This window comes from Scardinius erythrophthalmus, assembly GCF_964197995.2.
Source record: "Scardinius erythrophthalmus genome assembly, chromosome: 12".
NCBI classification, from domain to species: domain Eukaryota; kingdom Metazoa; phylum Chordata; class Actinopteri; order Cypriniformes; family Leuciscidae; genus Scardinius; species Scardinius erythrophthalmus.
The window spans coordinates 7441957-7458555 of record NC_138232.1 but is presented as its reverse complement, the minus strand read 5'-3'; the positions used below and the strand labels follow the sequence as shown (position 1 = coordinate 7458555).

Below are 16599 nucleotides of genomic sequence, written 5' to 3'. Positions count from 1 at the left end.
ACAATGTGAGTTCTCAGAATGGCATCATCACAGCAAGCTGATGTATAAATGTGCATTGATGTGGTCTCTGTTTTGTCTCAATCTACATTTCAAAAGACTTAGAAACATACAATTTGATCTACTCTGAATAAAGACACTAAACTCCGTAATTACAACACAGCTCATGGGAATGAAGAAAAGAACAGAATAGAGTGAAAGAGTGAGGGGGGAAGGGCCACACTTGAATCTATAAGAGCACAGGCATTGGCTTTATCCCTGGTGTGACACTCTCAGTGAAACAAACCTAAACCTCACACACAGTCACACCAAACGCTGCAGGACCGCTCGCTCAGGATGGCGACACAGAGAAAATGCCATAAATCCTCAGATGTGGCTTTCTTAGTCTGTATTTTTGCTGTATTTTTTCAAGGTGAGTACAATTTACTTTACTTTTGTTCTACTGCAGATGTTTGGATCTAACTTTGCACTACTCAAGATGTTGTGCAGCTTTAAGGGAGGGGTGTGCGGTATATTACCATTTTGCTATTACAAAGATTTGATCTACTCTTAGAACTAACTATTAGAAAGTTACTATAGTGTAAACGTTTCATCATGCATGCATTTCTTCCTGCGAATCTACCACACCCCTTTGCATCACAGCAATACGTTTTAAATAAAGTTGTTGAGTTTCCTCTCAAGTTAATGGTTTGAGATCAATTGAATCGCTCTCTTCCACTCAGTGTATCTGTGCATATATTATATCACCAGGTGGCCGTGTGTGCGTCTGTATGGGAAATAAAAATTCCATCTGTTGTTATTCCATTAGGCATAAAGAGGATTTTGTTCATTTGGCGGACTATGAAGCATCCAGGTGTTTCGAAGACCCTGGGCAACAAAAGTTGCAGGCCGTATGATGTAATACACATTTCATACTCACTCAAGAGACAGAAATAAACACTGATGTTTACATTAGCAAAACTGCACAGCAGATGCAGTGGTGCAAAGTTATTTTCTGAATCTATATTTATTCATTATTAATACATCTTGTTTGATATCTAAACTTATTTGCAAATTTGCTTTCAGAGAATATATCTGTTAGGTTAGAATTAAGATTATTTCTTTTAATTCACTTTAAATTCATTGTATTTCTTGTTTTGAGCCAATATCTAACTAAAATGTACTTGATATTTATATCTTAAAATATGAAGAAAGAAAAAATAAGTATTTTTTCAAATTAATTCAAGATATTATGACTGTACTTCTCAATTTAATGTATTTATTGCTTTTATTACTGGAAAACAAGACTAAATACCAATAAAGAAAATGTTTGAGCACTGTGTTGGCAATAAATCCTGCTAAATTGCAGATATGACCCAATAATTGTTGATGAAAGATTCTATGAATATTGAGTGTTAAAAAAAATACATAAGTAAACCATTTTAGGTAAAGAAAATGAGTAAAATAATTATATTAATTGTGAAGAAACATGCATTTTAAAATTTCAAATCAATTTAACATAAAAATAATACAGTGAGCAAGTCCTCGTATCATTCTAGTCATTCAGTATCGTGTTAATTTTCCATTTGCATGCATTCCCTTACTCACAACAACCAAGAACAGATTTTATTCTCATTGGCATAGGTCCCATAACTCAGTTATTGTAGCTTAAAGGGGGAACGAGCTCTGCTGATAATGATGCTTTGGCAGAGAGTGAAGGGGTTGGGCTGCTCAAGAAGTGTCTGATTAGAAACATAAGAGTCTCTTTCCTCCATATGTTTGCTGGAAACACCCTCCCTGTTTGGGTGGAGACAGTGTGGGCCCCACACTCCTTTACTGAGAGAGGAAGAGAGAGACTGAGGGGTCAGAGGTCAGGGAGGCATGCTGTGAGAGAGAGAGAGAGAGAGAGAGAGAGAGAGAGAGAGAGAGAGAGAGAGAGAGAGAGAGAGAGAGAGAGAGAGAGAGAGAGAGAGAGAGAGAGAGTAACACTGCTCCTTCCCTTTAAAAGGATTGTTTGAGTCTCAAATTCCAGCATCCCTATGGGAACACTCTGTGTTGCAGCAGACGACCAGGCATCTTTTAGTCGAGCAGTGCAGAACTGAACAAAATGTCCTATATTGTTATATTGCATCAGAGAGAGAGAGAGAGAGATAATGAATTACAGTATGAATTACAGTAAGGTTCCATTTTAAAAAAATAAAAACATTAGTTAAGGCATTTGCTATCATGAATTAACAATGAACAATACTTTTACAGAATTTATGGTAACTTTATAATAAGGTTCATTTGTTAACATTAGTTATTGTATTATCTAACTAACTAACAAAGATGAATAAATGCTGTATATGTGCAGTTCATTATTAGTTCATGTTAACTAATGTTAAGTAATGAACCTTATTGTAAAGTGTTACCGAATTTATTTTACATACACATGCACATTCTAAAGTTGGTCAGCAAGATTTTTTATTTTTAAATTTTATTTATTTATAAACTTGTTAAATTAAATTAAAAATTGTTCATTTAAAAAGTGATTGTAAAGACATTTAGGGGACACGTTTACATGACACTGTTTTCAACTAAAAGCGTAACACTTTTTGTCTTTAGACGACAACAGCGTTTTGGGGGCATGAAAACGCAAACTTTTTGATGAATTTGTGAAAACGGTGGCGTCATGCGCTCTACGTGTTCTTACATGTTCAGTCTGTGCGTGTACTGTTTCTTTACAAAGTGAGATCGCCAACTACTGGCCTGGCAGCATAATACAACGTTTTTAGTCGTTTTCGCAGATCCGTGTGAACAGGGATCGTTTTTAGTACATCTTTGTCAGTAAAACAAAGTGAAAAACAAGCTTTTAATGTTGTTTACATATCTATGTGGTGTTTTTAATATGCTTTCAGACAAATAATGTGAAAATTCATCAGTCAGAGTATTTTCTCCTTAAAACTGCAGTGTACCAAAGACAGTCACAAATTGAGTTTTTACTGTTTAAATGGTGTATACGTTTAACATTTCAAGTTGTCTTACAGATAAAGTTATCATACTTTTTTTACAATTTATAAATGAACATTAATCTAGATTAATAAATAATGTTTTAGTTCATGATACCTGAAAGATTTTTAAACTAGATTCAAACATTTACTGAATAAAATGTGATGTCTGCCTGTGTAAACTTGGCTAATGCTAGGTGTTGTTGATTGTAGGGTGTTCTGGAGAGTTGCTAGGGTGTTCTAAGTGGTTGCTAGGGCGTTCTGGATGATTGTTTATTCTCCCAAGTCGAAAGAGCCAATCCACAAGCCTCTGACATTCTGGTCCTCCTTCAATGCAAGTCTATGGAATTTTTTCCCACCAGGGAATAAAAATTGTTAGTCACTTAAAAAAGTTCATTTATGAATGATATTTGAGGACAATTTCTTTGCCTTCGATAGGCACAAGTGACAGATGTACTTGAGATGGGGATTGGAGGCATATGCTCATACATCTGCTGTAGTAAAGCTGATCTCTCATAGCAGCTGACAAACTGTCAGTGTTATCAAGTGTGAAGCAGGGCATGATGTATCGAGCGTGCTGTCGACTCACAGAGAAGCTGCGACATGGGACATCGCCAAGTAGCGTGAGCAGCCTTGAGGATCACAGTCCAGATGTAGAACAAACACATAGCGCTTTATTGACACCCCCACCCCTTCTGCCTTTCTTTCCTCGCATGATAGCTTCCTTTATCATTCCTTCTTGCATACGGCTGAAAAGGAATCCATCCGATCTTGTTATTCAAGCATTCCTGGGGTTGGAATGTCGAAACATTCCTTGACTGGGAATTCCCGGAGGCTTTGAAGGAATGGAAGAGACAGTAAACGAATGAGGGATGTAACTTCCTGTTATGTGATGGGAAAAGTAGAGGGAATGGGGTGAAGATGAGTTGAGGAATAAGGGGGATGGGGGTGAATAGATATAACATCTGTGTGGAAGGGGGTTGCAGGAATGTTCCCTGTGGTTGAACACACCCCATAAGGGGTTCACTTGTAACGCTGAAGGGACTAGTGCATGTGTGAATCGGTCTATATGGCTGAGTCCTCCAGAGGTCATATTTGTTGGACACATGGCTGTCACATTTCAGTTAAGTAACCATCACATTCCAAAGTCATTGGTAAATTACAACAATTCGGTCCACACCCCTTTAACGGTCCATTTTATAATTGTTACTTTTCTGAAATAAAACATCCCTGATGACGTATGTTTGGGGCCGACAAATGCGACCTCCGGAGGACACAGCCTTCGAAATGAGACACAACATGTTTATGTTCGTCTGGACAACGTTTCACCTTCATCCGTCCTTTCTAAAAGAACAGTACTTTCTGTCCAAGAGCAGTTGTACAGAAAGAAAAAGGGAAATGCAATTAGTATCATGTAAAATGTCACTGAAATTTTCAACAACAAAAAAATACAAAATCGTTAAATAACTAAAATACATAAAAATTTCTTAAAGGGACAGTTTATCCAAAAAAAAAAATTCTATCAGCGCTTTCATTCCTCTATGGAAGCTTGTTTCCAATTGATAATTGCAACCTTTTATCTCTATTTTTCCTCGCAATTGCGAGTTTATATTCAGCAATTCTGACTTATTTTCTCAGAATTGTGAGATATGTAACTCGCAATTGTGGGTTAAGACGGACTTTTTTCCTCAGAATTGAGAGTTTCTATCTCACAATTCGGCTTTTATAACTTGCGATTGCGACTTTTTAACATGCAGCTTTGAGAAAAACTCAGAACTGTGTGATAAAAAGTCGCAATTACCTTTTCTTTAAAAAAATAAAATAAAATTCTTCAGTGGCGGAAACAAGCTGCCATATTCCTCTGTGGAACACTAAAGTTTTATATATACAGTATATTTTGGGGTCCAAATAAGTCTGACTGGACCCCAATGGCTTTCAATGTATGGCCAAAATGTCTTCTTTGAGTTGCATTTGTGCATTTGTTTAACTTTTTTTAATGCATTTCCCATCTATACTTCTCTCTATGTTAGCCAGATATTCATTCTCTGCTTAATGAATTGCAGGGACCCTGCTGTTAATTCTCTCTCACTCACTATGGTGCGTTTTGAGATGTGTTAGATTTTGTACCACCAATTCACCATAACAAAAATTAGTAAAACCAAGTAAAAACTGGGTCACTAATGTACCTTCTGCCAAACTGAAGCCATGCTTTCATGATTGTTTAAGTAATGCGCTTTATTGTGCCTCAAGCCAATGCTTTAATTTACTGTCAGCTACTAAACTATGTAGAGCTTTCAGAGCAAAGTCTCAATGTGTTTGTGCTGAAACTTTTAATGCTTTCAAAGTAGTTTCTACATGATTCAATCATTCAAGATATTCTCTAAACAACCATTACCAGACAAAAGTCATATGGCAGGTAGACAGTAGTGTTGAAAACAAGACCAAAGAGTGACAATATAGATCTCTTAGGAGTGTCCGCGAGAAAACACTGTCTTGCATTTAAGTCCAATGTTCACTGGTGTAGGCAAAGTGTAGCCTACTACATATCAAGTTGCTGTCACCTTCAGATATGCTTTCTGTAGCACAAGACAACAGCTGTGACGGACAAGTGTGTCACAGAGAAAACCAGTGTTAGTATGCAAATTTAAATTTTATCCTCTAGGTTGTCCAATGGTTCAAGAACCCTCTTTTATTAAGAAAATGTCACTGTATGCTATGGTACAGTTGGCTATACAGAGACAAAAGTTACTGATGTTACATTATAAGTTCTTTCTGGTCTCAATAAAGCACCAGTAAATAGATGGTTTAGAGGGTTCTCTAAAATGATCTTATAAATGGTGTCCATTGACACAAGACAGTAAAACCCTATTTTACATTAGGGGTCAGTAAGATTTTTTTAAAGAAATTAATACTTTTATTCAGCAAGAATGCATTAAATTGATCAAAAGTGACAGTACATTCTATTTCAAATAAATACTGTTCTTTTCTAATCATCAAGAATCCTTAAAAAGAAGTTTCACATTTTTCACAAAAGAAATATTACAGAGCACAACTGATTCAGCATTGATAATAATAATAATAATAAATGTTTCTTGAGCAGAAAATCTGCATATTAGAATGATTTCTGAAGGAGTGTGACACTGAAGACTGAAGTAATGATGCTGAAAATTCAGCTTTGCATCACAAGAATAAATAGCATTTTAAAATATATTAAAAAAAAGGTTATTTTAAATTGTAACAATATTACGTTTTGTTATTGTATTTCATATGATCAAATGCAAACACTGCCTTGGTGAGCATAAGAGAATCACATAAAAAAAAAAAATAAACATTTACTGACCCCAAACTTTTGAAGAGTAGTGAATGTTAAACATTATGACTATATAATGTGGCCAATTCACTAAACAGTTTTAAGCTCCACTTTTTTTTTCATGAACAAAAACCAAGTTATTAAGACCATTAAAACCAATCTGTCTGTTATGTTACAGGAAGGGAGGAAGGAAGTGAAGCAGAGTAAGTGATTCCAGCCAAAAGTCAATTAAGGGTTACCTCTATGTTTTCTTTGCATACCTAATATAATATTTTAGTTCAGCAAGTCTACTACTGTGAAAAGCAAATCTTCAAGAAAAAAAAACTAACAAACAAGAACATAAGCATCATTACATCTGTGTTGGTTAAGGCGTTTACACAGTCGCTCTGTTTGCAAGTGCCTCTAAATTAAATTAAACGACCAAAACAATACGCCTCTGAGACACACAGAAGCACACATGTCTGATACCACACACACATTTGTCTCCGTTTAACCTATTCATGAGCAGGGAAATAAGAAAGCCGTATCAGGCTGGTAGGAGCCCAGGGGGAGCGAGTGAATGAGTGAATACCGATGGTGTGAGGTCATGTTAGGAACAAAGGCTCAGAGAAGCAGGAGGAGGAGAAAACCAGATCTGAATTTGCCAATCGGATGATTCAGCTCATGTAATGAAAATAAACCCCTTGGTGGAAATTAATCTGTAATGCTGAAAATGTCAGAACCCACAGGAACATTTACAACTCAGGTTGTCCTTTCATAGCTGAAAGTTGTCAGTTTGTGTGTAAATGTATGTTTTTGACCAACGTTCTCTACTTCTGATGTCATTTCTAGCTAGAAATGACTATTGTAGTAGCCTAATTAAAGATTTGTTTAGTTCCCACCAAAGCTCGCTCTATTCTGCTGTAGATCATTAAACCATTACACTGCCTCAGAAGTCTGTCTGAAATCAGTTTTGTGAGGTACCTTCACGCGCAAACACACTGCCTAATTTTCGGACACAGCCATAGAAACTTCCAGGCAGGCGTTTTGGAGCAACACTCTGCAGGACAGTGGCCAAGTCTCCATTGATCTCCATTTAATCTCATTGCTGGCAAGGAGACACATTTGAGAAATTAAAGATATCACAATTGTGCTTTTTTGGGGGGGAATATGCAAAAAGCTATGGAAGCTTGTTTGGAATAAAACCATTTAACAGATAATTGCAACTTTTTAGCTTTTATATTTTGTCTCTTTATTGGGAGTTTATGTCTCACAATTCTGACTTATTTTGTCACTTATTTTGTCAGAATTGCAAGATATAAACTCGCAATTGTAAATAAAGTTCAACTCTGAGGGGTAGCTGGTTCAGATGTGTTTGATCGGTGTTGGAGCTGAACTCTGCAGGACAGTGGCCTTCCAGTAGCAGGATTGGACACCCCTGCTGTCTATTTCTAAATCAAATCCTAGTTTGTTTAAAGTCCAGTTTTACATTGTACATTTCCTGGTTAAAAAAAAACTAACAAATAACAAAATTGGAAAGTGTATTACAAGGGGTGGAATGTATTATTCTTGGGGATCTACTTAATACTGCTTATAAATCAAATGTACAAAACACTGAGGGACAAATTCACTAAACAGTGCCTCCACAAAGTAACACTCAAAACCAGTTTAAAAGATGGGCAATTGCATTGGGCAAATTGCATTCGGTCATAATTTTTGGCCGCGCCTTCGCCATTACCTAAATTGCATAACTCTTTTAGTCAAAACAGAAGGCAAATAAACTCAATTTATACTTGGTGAATTTCCCCTTGAAACATTAGCATGGAAAAATCTAGAGGCTAGAATCAGGAGACACTTTAAATAGACTTTTAAAATATAATACAAGCCAAAGAAATTCATCAAAGAGAGAAAACAATACTAAAATAGTGCTATAACGCAGTTCTTTACATATCATATTTCACTTCTCATAGCTATTATTATTATGTTAAGACAAACATGGGAAATCTTGTTTATTGACTAGCAAAACTTTGAAAAAGGCCAACATTTAGTGGGTAACCAATCAAAAGATTGATTCGAAATAATTCACCCATTTTGAACTTGCTCAAAAGAATTATGTAAATAATGCTAAACCTTCAGTTTCATTATAATGGATGGAACGGATGTCTTAAAGCGCACTAAATCATCCTGACACCGATCTGAATGTCTCACTTTAGGTTTCACGAGTATCGTGCAGAGCATTGAGCACATGACCAAAGACAAAAACAAAAAGATCCCTCTTTTAAAATAGAATCACTCTTTTATTCAAAACATCTCTAGCAGAAATTGTGTGCAAATTAGAAATGGCTCCAGAAGGATCTCTGAGACATAAGAGTCTCTTATTTCCTCTATCCATCTCCCTGCCTCCTTTTCTTTCACTATTCTTTTCTTTTTAACCTCTGACTGGCACTCTCTGCGGAGTGCAGAGGGGAGTGTGTTGAGTCAGGGTTGGGGTCAGAGGTCAGGACCTCTTTTTGCATGGGGGAGGGGAAAGGTTAAGGTTTTATTAGCTCAGTCTGAGCCAATGCATTCACGCTCAATCAGGCTAATAATTACATACAGCACGTTCAGCTCAGAAATTCATACCAGCGCAGCCCTTTAGAGCCAAAAAAATTAGGTCAGTATTCATTCCTCTAAAAAACATTATGCAATTTAATTGACTTGATACCAGAGTTAAGCATGTTAAGAAAATGGCAAGCATACCGTAGTTCTTCAAAGATTCACTTTTGTAAAGTGCCACTCTATTTAATTAGTTTGGATGTGGTGAACTGAACACAGTCAGTTTTCATTCAGCTCTCAACCAGGACCAGCAGAACCAACCTCAGCGCTAGCAACAGTTTAAAAGAAGCATAAGAGGACAGAATAAGTGTCAAACAAGCCTGATTCAAACTCACATCACCCACATGAGCACCATGGCTCAATGTGTCAGCTCTAACACAAGTGAGTTTTTTTTTACTCATACACTACGGTGCTTGTGGGTGATAAAGACAGAAAATAACTCAATTAAACAGAGAAAAAAAGTACGTTCCCCTGAAATGCTAAATGGATTTGAGTCTGTGGAAGTCTGCCAAGGCCACAATATTGTGACAAGAGATTTAAAATAACACATCAACGTTCAGCTCAGTTTAAACCAATTAATTCTAATCTAATTATCTATTATCTAGACACATTTGAGAATAAAATGTGAGTGGTGCTTACCCATGCAAAAGTCACAAAAGTGATGGCTATTAGGCTACTGTACTACCGGTTTGGGGTCATATTTATTTATGCTTTTGAAAGAAGTCTCTCATGCCCACAAAGACTGCATTTATTAAAATACAAAAACCGTAATATTGTGAATTATTATTGCAATTTAAAATAACTGTTTTCTATTTTAATATATTTTAAAATGTAATTTATTCCTGTGATGGCAAAGCTGAATGAAAAATCAAGTTTTCACATGATCCTTCAAAAATCATTATAATATGCTGAGATGCTGATCAAGAAACATTTATTATTATTATCAGTGTTGAAAACACTAGTTTTGTAGTTTTTGTGTAGATTAATATTTTTGTGTACACTGAACCCATTTTGTTCAGGATTGACAGTTCAAAACAATACCATTTATTTAAATATATTTTTTGTCTTACTTTTACTTTTAATTAATTGAATGTGTCCTTTCTGAATAAAAGTATTAATTTCTTTATAAAAAAAGGAAAAACCTTTGCATGCTGGTGTAATGTATTATACTATGATATTCAGAGGTCTAAGATCCCTCATTTAATGTACTGTAAGTCTATGGTTGTTGTTGGGTTTTTTTGCTCGTTCCATTATCCGCCAAGTAAGAACGATTATTATATCATGACACTCTGGATGCAGTTCATGGATGCAGACGCTCAACATTTACCTTATATTTCAGCTGTGATTTGTGAAGACGTTTCGGACAGAATCATACGTGGAGATGGTGATCCAGTCACTCCAACCGAAAAGGTGCACGGCAAAGGTAAATAATAATAATATTAATAATAATAATAATTACATATTAAATTCAACAAATAAATAAATGAATAATGAATTAATTAATTAATAAATCTGCAATTTCTTCATATTACCTTTATGTGCATTCTTTGTAATTAAAGATATGAATCTTTATATTTTGCTCCTTTTCTTTTCCCTTTTTTTTTTTTTGGGAGCTGATTAACTTATATATCATTAGCCAGCAAACAAGAAACTAACTAGGCCAAAACTGTTGATGACATTGCTTTAAATTAAATTACCATCCAAGTTTGGATTAGATGCAATGTAAATACATGCTATTTTAATGATACTCTCATTAACTTGCACACCTCGCTCCATTAACTTTTAATTTCTAATCCATTCGTACAAATGTGTGTGATCTAAATAATCTTTGTAGACTGACTGGTATAACATATGTTATACCAGTTGAAAGTCTAAAAAGTAGAATGTACCCTACCTCCCTAAACTATGACCATGTTCGCACCATTTAAAGTTAAACTGTGTGAGAAAAACTGCTTTTTTATGACAATGATTACAACAATAGGGCAAGTAACAACATTTCCCTCACAGGAGATTCTCAGATTGCCATTTTCCCCTCCATATCACCTGATGCAGGGACACCAGAGACACCAGGAGCAGACAGTGAGACCACTCAACCTAACACACAGACGCCAGATCAGACCCACTCAAACCCACCTGAAAAAAACAGCGTTACTTCAAAGGTGGGGACAACAGATATTGTACCTCATTATTTATGTCAAAACATTTAAAAAAGATATATTTTCCAAAGGCTGATGACTTCTGGTCTTATATTTTTTGTTTATTTTTATAGGGCAATGTGGTCTGTGTGGATAAAATACCAGAGCGCTACAAATATGATGTGCTGCTGAAACTAAAGGCCTCCTCCACGTGTGTAAGTTCTAGTCTGCGTTCATCCTGTGATAACTGGGTAGAATCTGGGGAAATAATATGATATAGTGGGAGAGCTGATTGTATATCAGTGGCTAGTTTAAAAAGGTTGCAAATTAAGTATAGAGTTTGAGAACTCTTTAGTTAAATACAGTACAGTGTTGTGTGTTGATTTATACATATAGAGACTAAAACAGTTGAAAGGGATAGTTCACCCAAAAATGAAAATTCTGTCATTAATTACTAATCCTCATGTCATTCCAAACCCGTAAGACTTTCATTCATCTTTGGAATGCAAAGGAAGATCTTTTTGATGAAATCTGAGAGTTTTCTGTTCCTCCATTGACAGCAACGCAACTACCACTTTGACGCTTCATGAAGCTAAAACTAATCCATATATGAATTGAGCGATTGAGCGATTTAGTCCAAATTTTCTGAAGAGACTCGATAGTCTCGATCACTCGACATACCCACACGGCTTTAAAATGCTAGGAAACCCACAATAAAGAGTGATCAGCATAATCTACAATAAAAACACATCATTGCTGAGCCTTTAGCTTGCCACACATTATAGATAGACTGCCAAATGTGATTTTTGCCAACTATGATATTATATAAGATGTTGAAGCCTTTTTATAAGTCAGCCTTTAGAGACCCTAATAAGTGTGTTATGCCATGTGCTCAAGTCTCATTGGGTGGACCATCATAGAGGCCTTGCGGCCTGCACATCAATGGCATTCCATTACACGCTATGGGCGGCGGCAGTTCGGAATTCACGCCAAGAACTCTGCCAAGATACATAGAAGGGCCTCTAGGTTAAGTTTCAGAGCCAGTAGAGTACCAAACTCCCAACAGAATGAAGTATATTAAGTAAAATAGAAGAAAACACATCATGAGAGTAAATGGCATGGATTAATATTTTGTATGTGACTAAAACAGACGTATTCATGACGTAATTGACACTTTTTTAAGGAAAGTTAGATATAGATCGTAGTCAAAAAGCTTCTGTCCCCAGCAAATATGCCTTATTTATTTATTTTACATTTTTGAAAGTTTGCTCGGTTTATTAGCAATACATTTATCTTTTTCAGTATTTTGATATATATTTTGGTGTTCAAAATGCCATATTCTTATAAAGCTCCTATGGGAATTCTTCTATTCACCAATGTTCCCTTGGAGAACTGTGATTCAGCGGAAAGGGAGGCTGTTGCTATGAGAGAAAACCTGAACATACAGGTTTCATATTACACCACATTCCAGGAAAGAAAGAAATATGAAAGATGGAGAGAGAGAGAGAGAGAGAAAGAAGAGGGAGAAATGAGAGAAAGACTTGTTGCATCACTTAGCTTTCTTTTCATGGGATTTGATGTTAAATATACATGACTTTGTAAGTGTCCAACATTTGCTACAAACACTTTTTAAAACAAAACCCTTTCATCCAATAGGAAGAGACTAAAGCCAGGATACAGAGTGTTCTAGAACATCTCTGTGGTGAAGATTGCAAACTTGAAATCTATCAGAAAGACAACACAGATGAGGTCATGGTTTATGGAGACAGCATTGACGGTTTGTATTGTCTTCTTGTCATTTATTTGCTTGTTTTATATAATTACAAAATATTCCACAAACACACTATCAATGCTATGGAATCACCAAATATCAATGAATTAATATTAATCCAAATTCAGTTTAATTGACCTTCATTTAATGTGAACTGAAATGTCCCCACCCCATAAAATAAGAAGAGTTAACAATTTATTAAATATGATGAAATGTATACATCTATCTATCAATCTATCTATCTGGAGTTCAAGTTTAAAATGACAGTAGAATTTCTTTGAATTTTGAATTTCCTTTTTATATTAATTCTTACAACAACAAAACTTCTGCTTACTGTTTGCTCCCTCGATTCAAATTCAGGAATTAAACTGGAATTATAAATTCTTATTTAAAATATGAATAGTGCACAACTGTTCTCTATCTGAACAATCAGACTAAACTCTCATCATTTTTTTTGTTTCATGAAGCTGATCCTGAAGAAATGGCTGGAAAGTTCAACAATGACAACATTACCGATAAGGTCAGCAACACTGAAAACTTTGTCATGTAATGAAATATACAAGATGAAAATGAGAGAACACACATACACATCCAAAAGAAATTACACTTAAATGAAGTTTGAAATAAGAAAGAGTAAATGTAGCCTGGTACATTTGCTATTGGGATTTTGCATAGCAGTGGTTTAATAAAGCGTTATTCCCAGATTCCAGGACCCTGTAAGGCCTCTGAAACAGAAACACTGCATGTTGCCATGTGGTTTAGTTTAGGGTTAAGTTTGGGTGAGATAAGGCTGTAACTCATTAAGAGGTAAATAGCTGTGCTGACAAATCAGATAAACACACTCTATAATACACATAAACTTAATTCACACAATATTGGAACGCAATGCTATAAAAACTATACAACACCTTCCAGGTAAAAAAGCGAATGTGTTGGTAACGGTTTGTGTCTACAGGTGGAAGTCGATGAGGCGGTGTCTCGCGTGGGCCAGCGCTCGAAAATTGTCCTGATCTCTATTCTGGTTACGGGTTTGCTTCTTGCTGCTTTGCTAATAGCTGGATACCTTCTAAAGATTCATCGAGGACAATCCAAAGGGCTACGACTGGTGAGTGTGACCGTCTAATCACATACCAAATGAATCAAAATTAAGCTTGGGGTAGCGCCAATGCTCAGTGTATGTATAACTAATGTCTCGTCTCCATCAAGGCTGAGGACTCCTTCCAAGTGGATCAAGATAACCAAGGCAACACACTTCTGTCTGTGGCTCCTCTGCCTCAACAGGAGCCTTTGGACAAGCCCATCATTAACGGAGAGTCTCCAGACTCACCCCCCACCAATGGACACTCCGCCACCCAGACACAGGTGGCCGACACTCCGATGTAAGAGGCTCGGAGCCAACATCAATCCAATGACCAACAAGAGTGAACAGACTTCATGGGTTATCATACACAACAACATTAGGAGTGATGAAAACTACAACTGAGATGATGCCGAGAGAAACAATGCTGAAAGTATGAAGAAAAAAAACGTAACGTGAGAAGAGCCTTTTGTGTAAGTCTGCTCCAGTTGAGCCTGAAAATGCTAGCAGCATATGAATAGGCTAACCCTTCAGAAACCACATCTATTATATACAAACATTTACACTTTCAAATATGTTTCAAATTCCAATAATGCAAAAATTCTTTAGAGATCTTCAATGCCAAAGCTACTCTTAAGGAATTCATAAACGGTACAATGCTACACAGGATTTGTATTATACGTTTAGATGAGCCAAAATCTCAAGTATGCATTTTCAGTATGAAAAACATTCTCAAGTCTACAAGCGCTGCTCTACATACAGTAGTAATGGTTAACAATCAAGTATGTTTGTTTACATTATGCATTAAGTTTTATGAAATAACTTGGTTAAACTTGGTTACACTTTATTTTAAGGTGTCAGTGTCACAGTGTAATTATACATTAAGTACTGAGTAATATTAATGAGCTATGTGTACTTACGATAGGGTAAGGAATAGTAACGTACTGTGTAGCAAAGACACTGTAAAATAAATTGTTACTAAAAACTTTTACAGAATTTATGAATATAGGTTGATGCTAATTTCTACATATACTTTATAAATATTTTAACATAGTTGTATAAATGAACATTGAAGTATTATGAATAAAGAAGAATTAACAACGAACAATAGTATATTTATGAATTAACATCAACTTAAATGCTTTAAAATGTAAAAGTTGTTCATGATACTAAATTCATGAATGTTAATGAATTGAGCCTTTTTTGAACAGTTTTCTGCATTCAACGTTTTTAAAAATTAGGATACGCTCAACGGGCTTTTGCCTTCTAGCATGCGTCAACCCTTGCCTTTCTTTGACATAAATGCAGTTAATGGCCTATGTTAGGGTTTTCCTCTTGCTACTTTTATTTGATTTATTTCAGTAATGTTTGGGATTTTTATGCATTTCAGACATTTATGTATTTGGCAGATGCTTTTATGCAAAGCAACTAGTACATTCAAAATACATTTATTCGGTGTGTTTTCTGGAAACTAAACTCAGGACCTTGCCAATTCTAGCATTATGCTCTACAAGTTGAACTATGGGAAAATTGTGTAATAAGTGGCAGAGTGGCAACTCATTACACAAGTACTGCTAAAAATCCTTGAGTGAGAGATGTCACTAAACACACATTTGCATGCAGATCTTGATGACTGGTGAATTACTGACCCGATAGGCCACAGGACAAATGACATTTACATTTACGTTTTTTGCAATTGCCTCTATTTTTATACAAAGTCTATTTTGTTTTATACTTTTTTGGATTTGTGTGTAATCTAGACATTCAGTTACTCATGGGGGGGGGGGGGGGCATGAATATGTAGGATTGTTGTTTTGAGCATGTGGAAGTGTATGTGTATGAGTGAATAGTTGTATTGTTTGTCATTTCATTTACTGTGGAGAAGCCAAAGTTCTGAACTGCGGAAATCGTTGAACAGAATAAACACAATTTTCATCATGTTTGACCACATATCAATAATTTAGAGTGATTAGTATAGTATGTTTATTTGCTGTAATTATTTTGACATTCAGAGAAATCCTGAAAAATTGAATAAACTTCTGTTTACATCACATTTTACTATATTTAAATCAGTTCCACTTCAGAGGATATACCTCCAAAGTCAGCGCACAAAATGGGGAAAGAATCCACTCATAAACTCATAAATATACAACATTTATATTAAAATATACAAAATTTTACAGTTCCATTAACAATCAACATACATTATGAATCAGCACATAAATAATATAAATCTTCGGCTTTGAATGGTTGTTTAAGTAAATGAGTAAGCATAGTGAGGCTAGAACAAGGAAAACACTAGTATGGCAGCAATAATGTCCCCAGAGCCACATCAAACATGCATTAAAATTTCAGTGGATTCACACGGTCATGGGATCAAGTGAAGTGTGTTAAACTCTCTGTGGAGCCCCACAGTGGAACATTTTTTACTATGGTATTGTATCTCTCTCTCTCTGTCTGTCTGTGTGTGTGTGTGTGTGTGTGTGTGTGTGTGTGTGTGTGTGTGTGTGTGTGTGTGTGTGTGTGTGTGTGTGTGTGTGTGTGTTATGAACTCAGCAACAGCAGGAAAAAATACCTACATTGCAAACTGAAGGCTGAGTGGATATTTCCCTCCAACTATGAACCAGTTAATGGGTGTCAAGAAGGGGGAATACAGAAATCATTCACATTCCAGATCAATTTACCCAATGAAAATAGCCAAATTAACAACAGCTAGAAAATAATACCAACTTTACTGTGGACATTAAGCAAAAACCAAGCATAAAGTG

The 16599-nt window shown here is 35.8% G+C and overlaps 1 protein-coding gene across 2 annotated transcripts; it reads left to right on the top strand.

The window, feature by feature from the left end:
- Positions 1 to 218: 218 nt before the first annotated feature.
- On the top strand, positions 219 to 15883 carry LOC308699342 (uncharacterized protein). 2 transcript variants are annotated; one of them, XM_081380078.1, is made up of 8 exons: positions 219 to 409; positions 10187 to 10270; positions 10900 to 11006; positions 11117 to 11197; positions 12639 to 12759; positions 13221 to 13273; positions 13709 to 13858; positions 13960 to 15883. In XM_081380078.1, exons 1-8 carry the CDS (start codon positions 334 to 336, stop codon positions 14134 to 14136), a joined length of 849 nt encoding a protein of 282 aa, XP_081236204.1. In that variant the 5' UTR covers positions 219 to 333; the 3' UTR covers positions 14137 to 15883. The 2 variants fall into 2 exon arrangements, with proteins under 2 accessions (XP_081236204.1, XP_081236203.1); XM_081380077.1 differs by having other exon boundaries at positions 237 to 409; positions 10855 to 11006.
- The last annotated feature ends 716 nt before the right edge of the window (positions 15884 to 16599 follow it).

Excerpts from the sequence above, each read along its gene's own strand:
- LOC308699342 (XM_081380077.1), top strand. The coding sequence starts at position 334 with ATGGCGACACAGAGAAAATGCCATAAATCCTCAGATGTGGCTTTCTTA. Across the intron at positions 410-10,186 it reads TTTTGCTGTATTTTTTCAAG|CTGTGATTTGTGAAGACGTT; the intron begins GTGAGTACAATT and ends CTTATATTTCAG. Across the intron at positions 10,271-10,854 it reads CGAAAAGGTGCACGGCAAAG|GAGATTCTCAGATTGCCATT; the intron begins GTAAATAATAAT and ends TTTCCCTCACAG.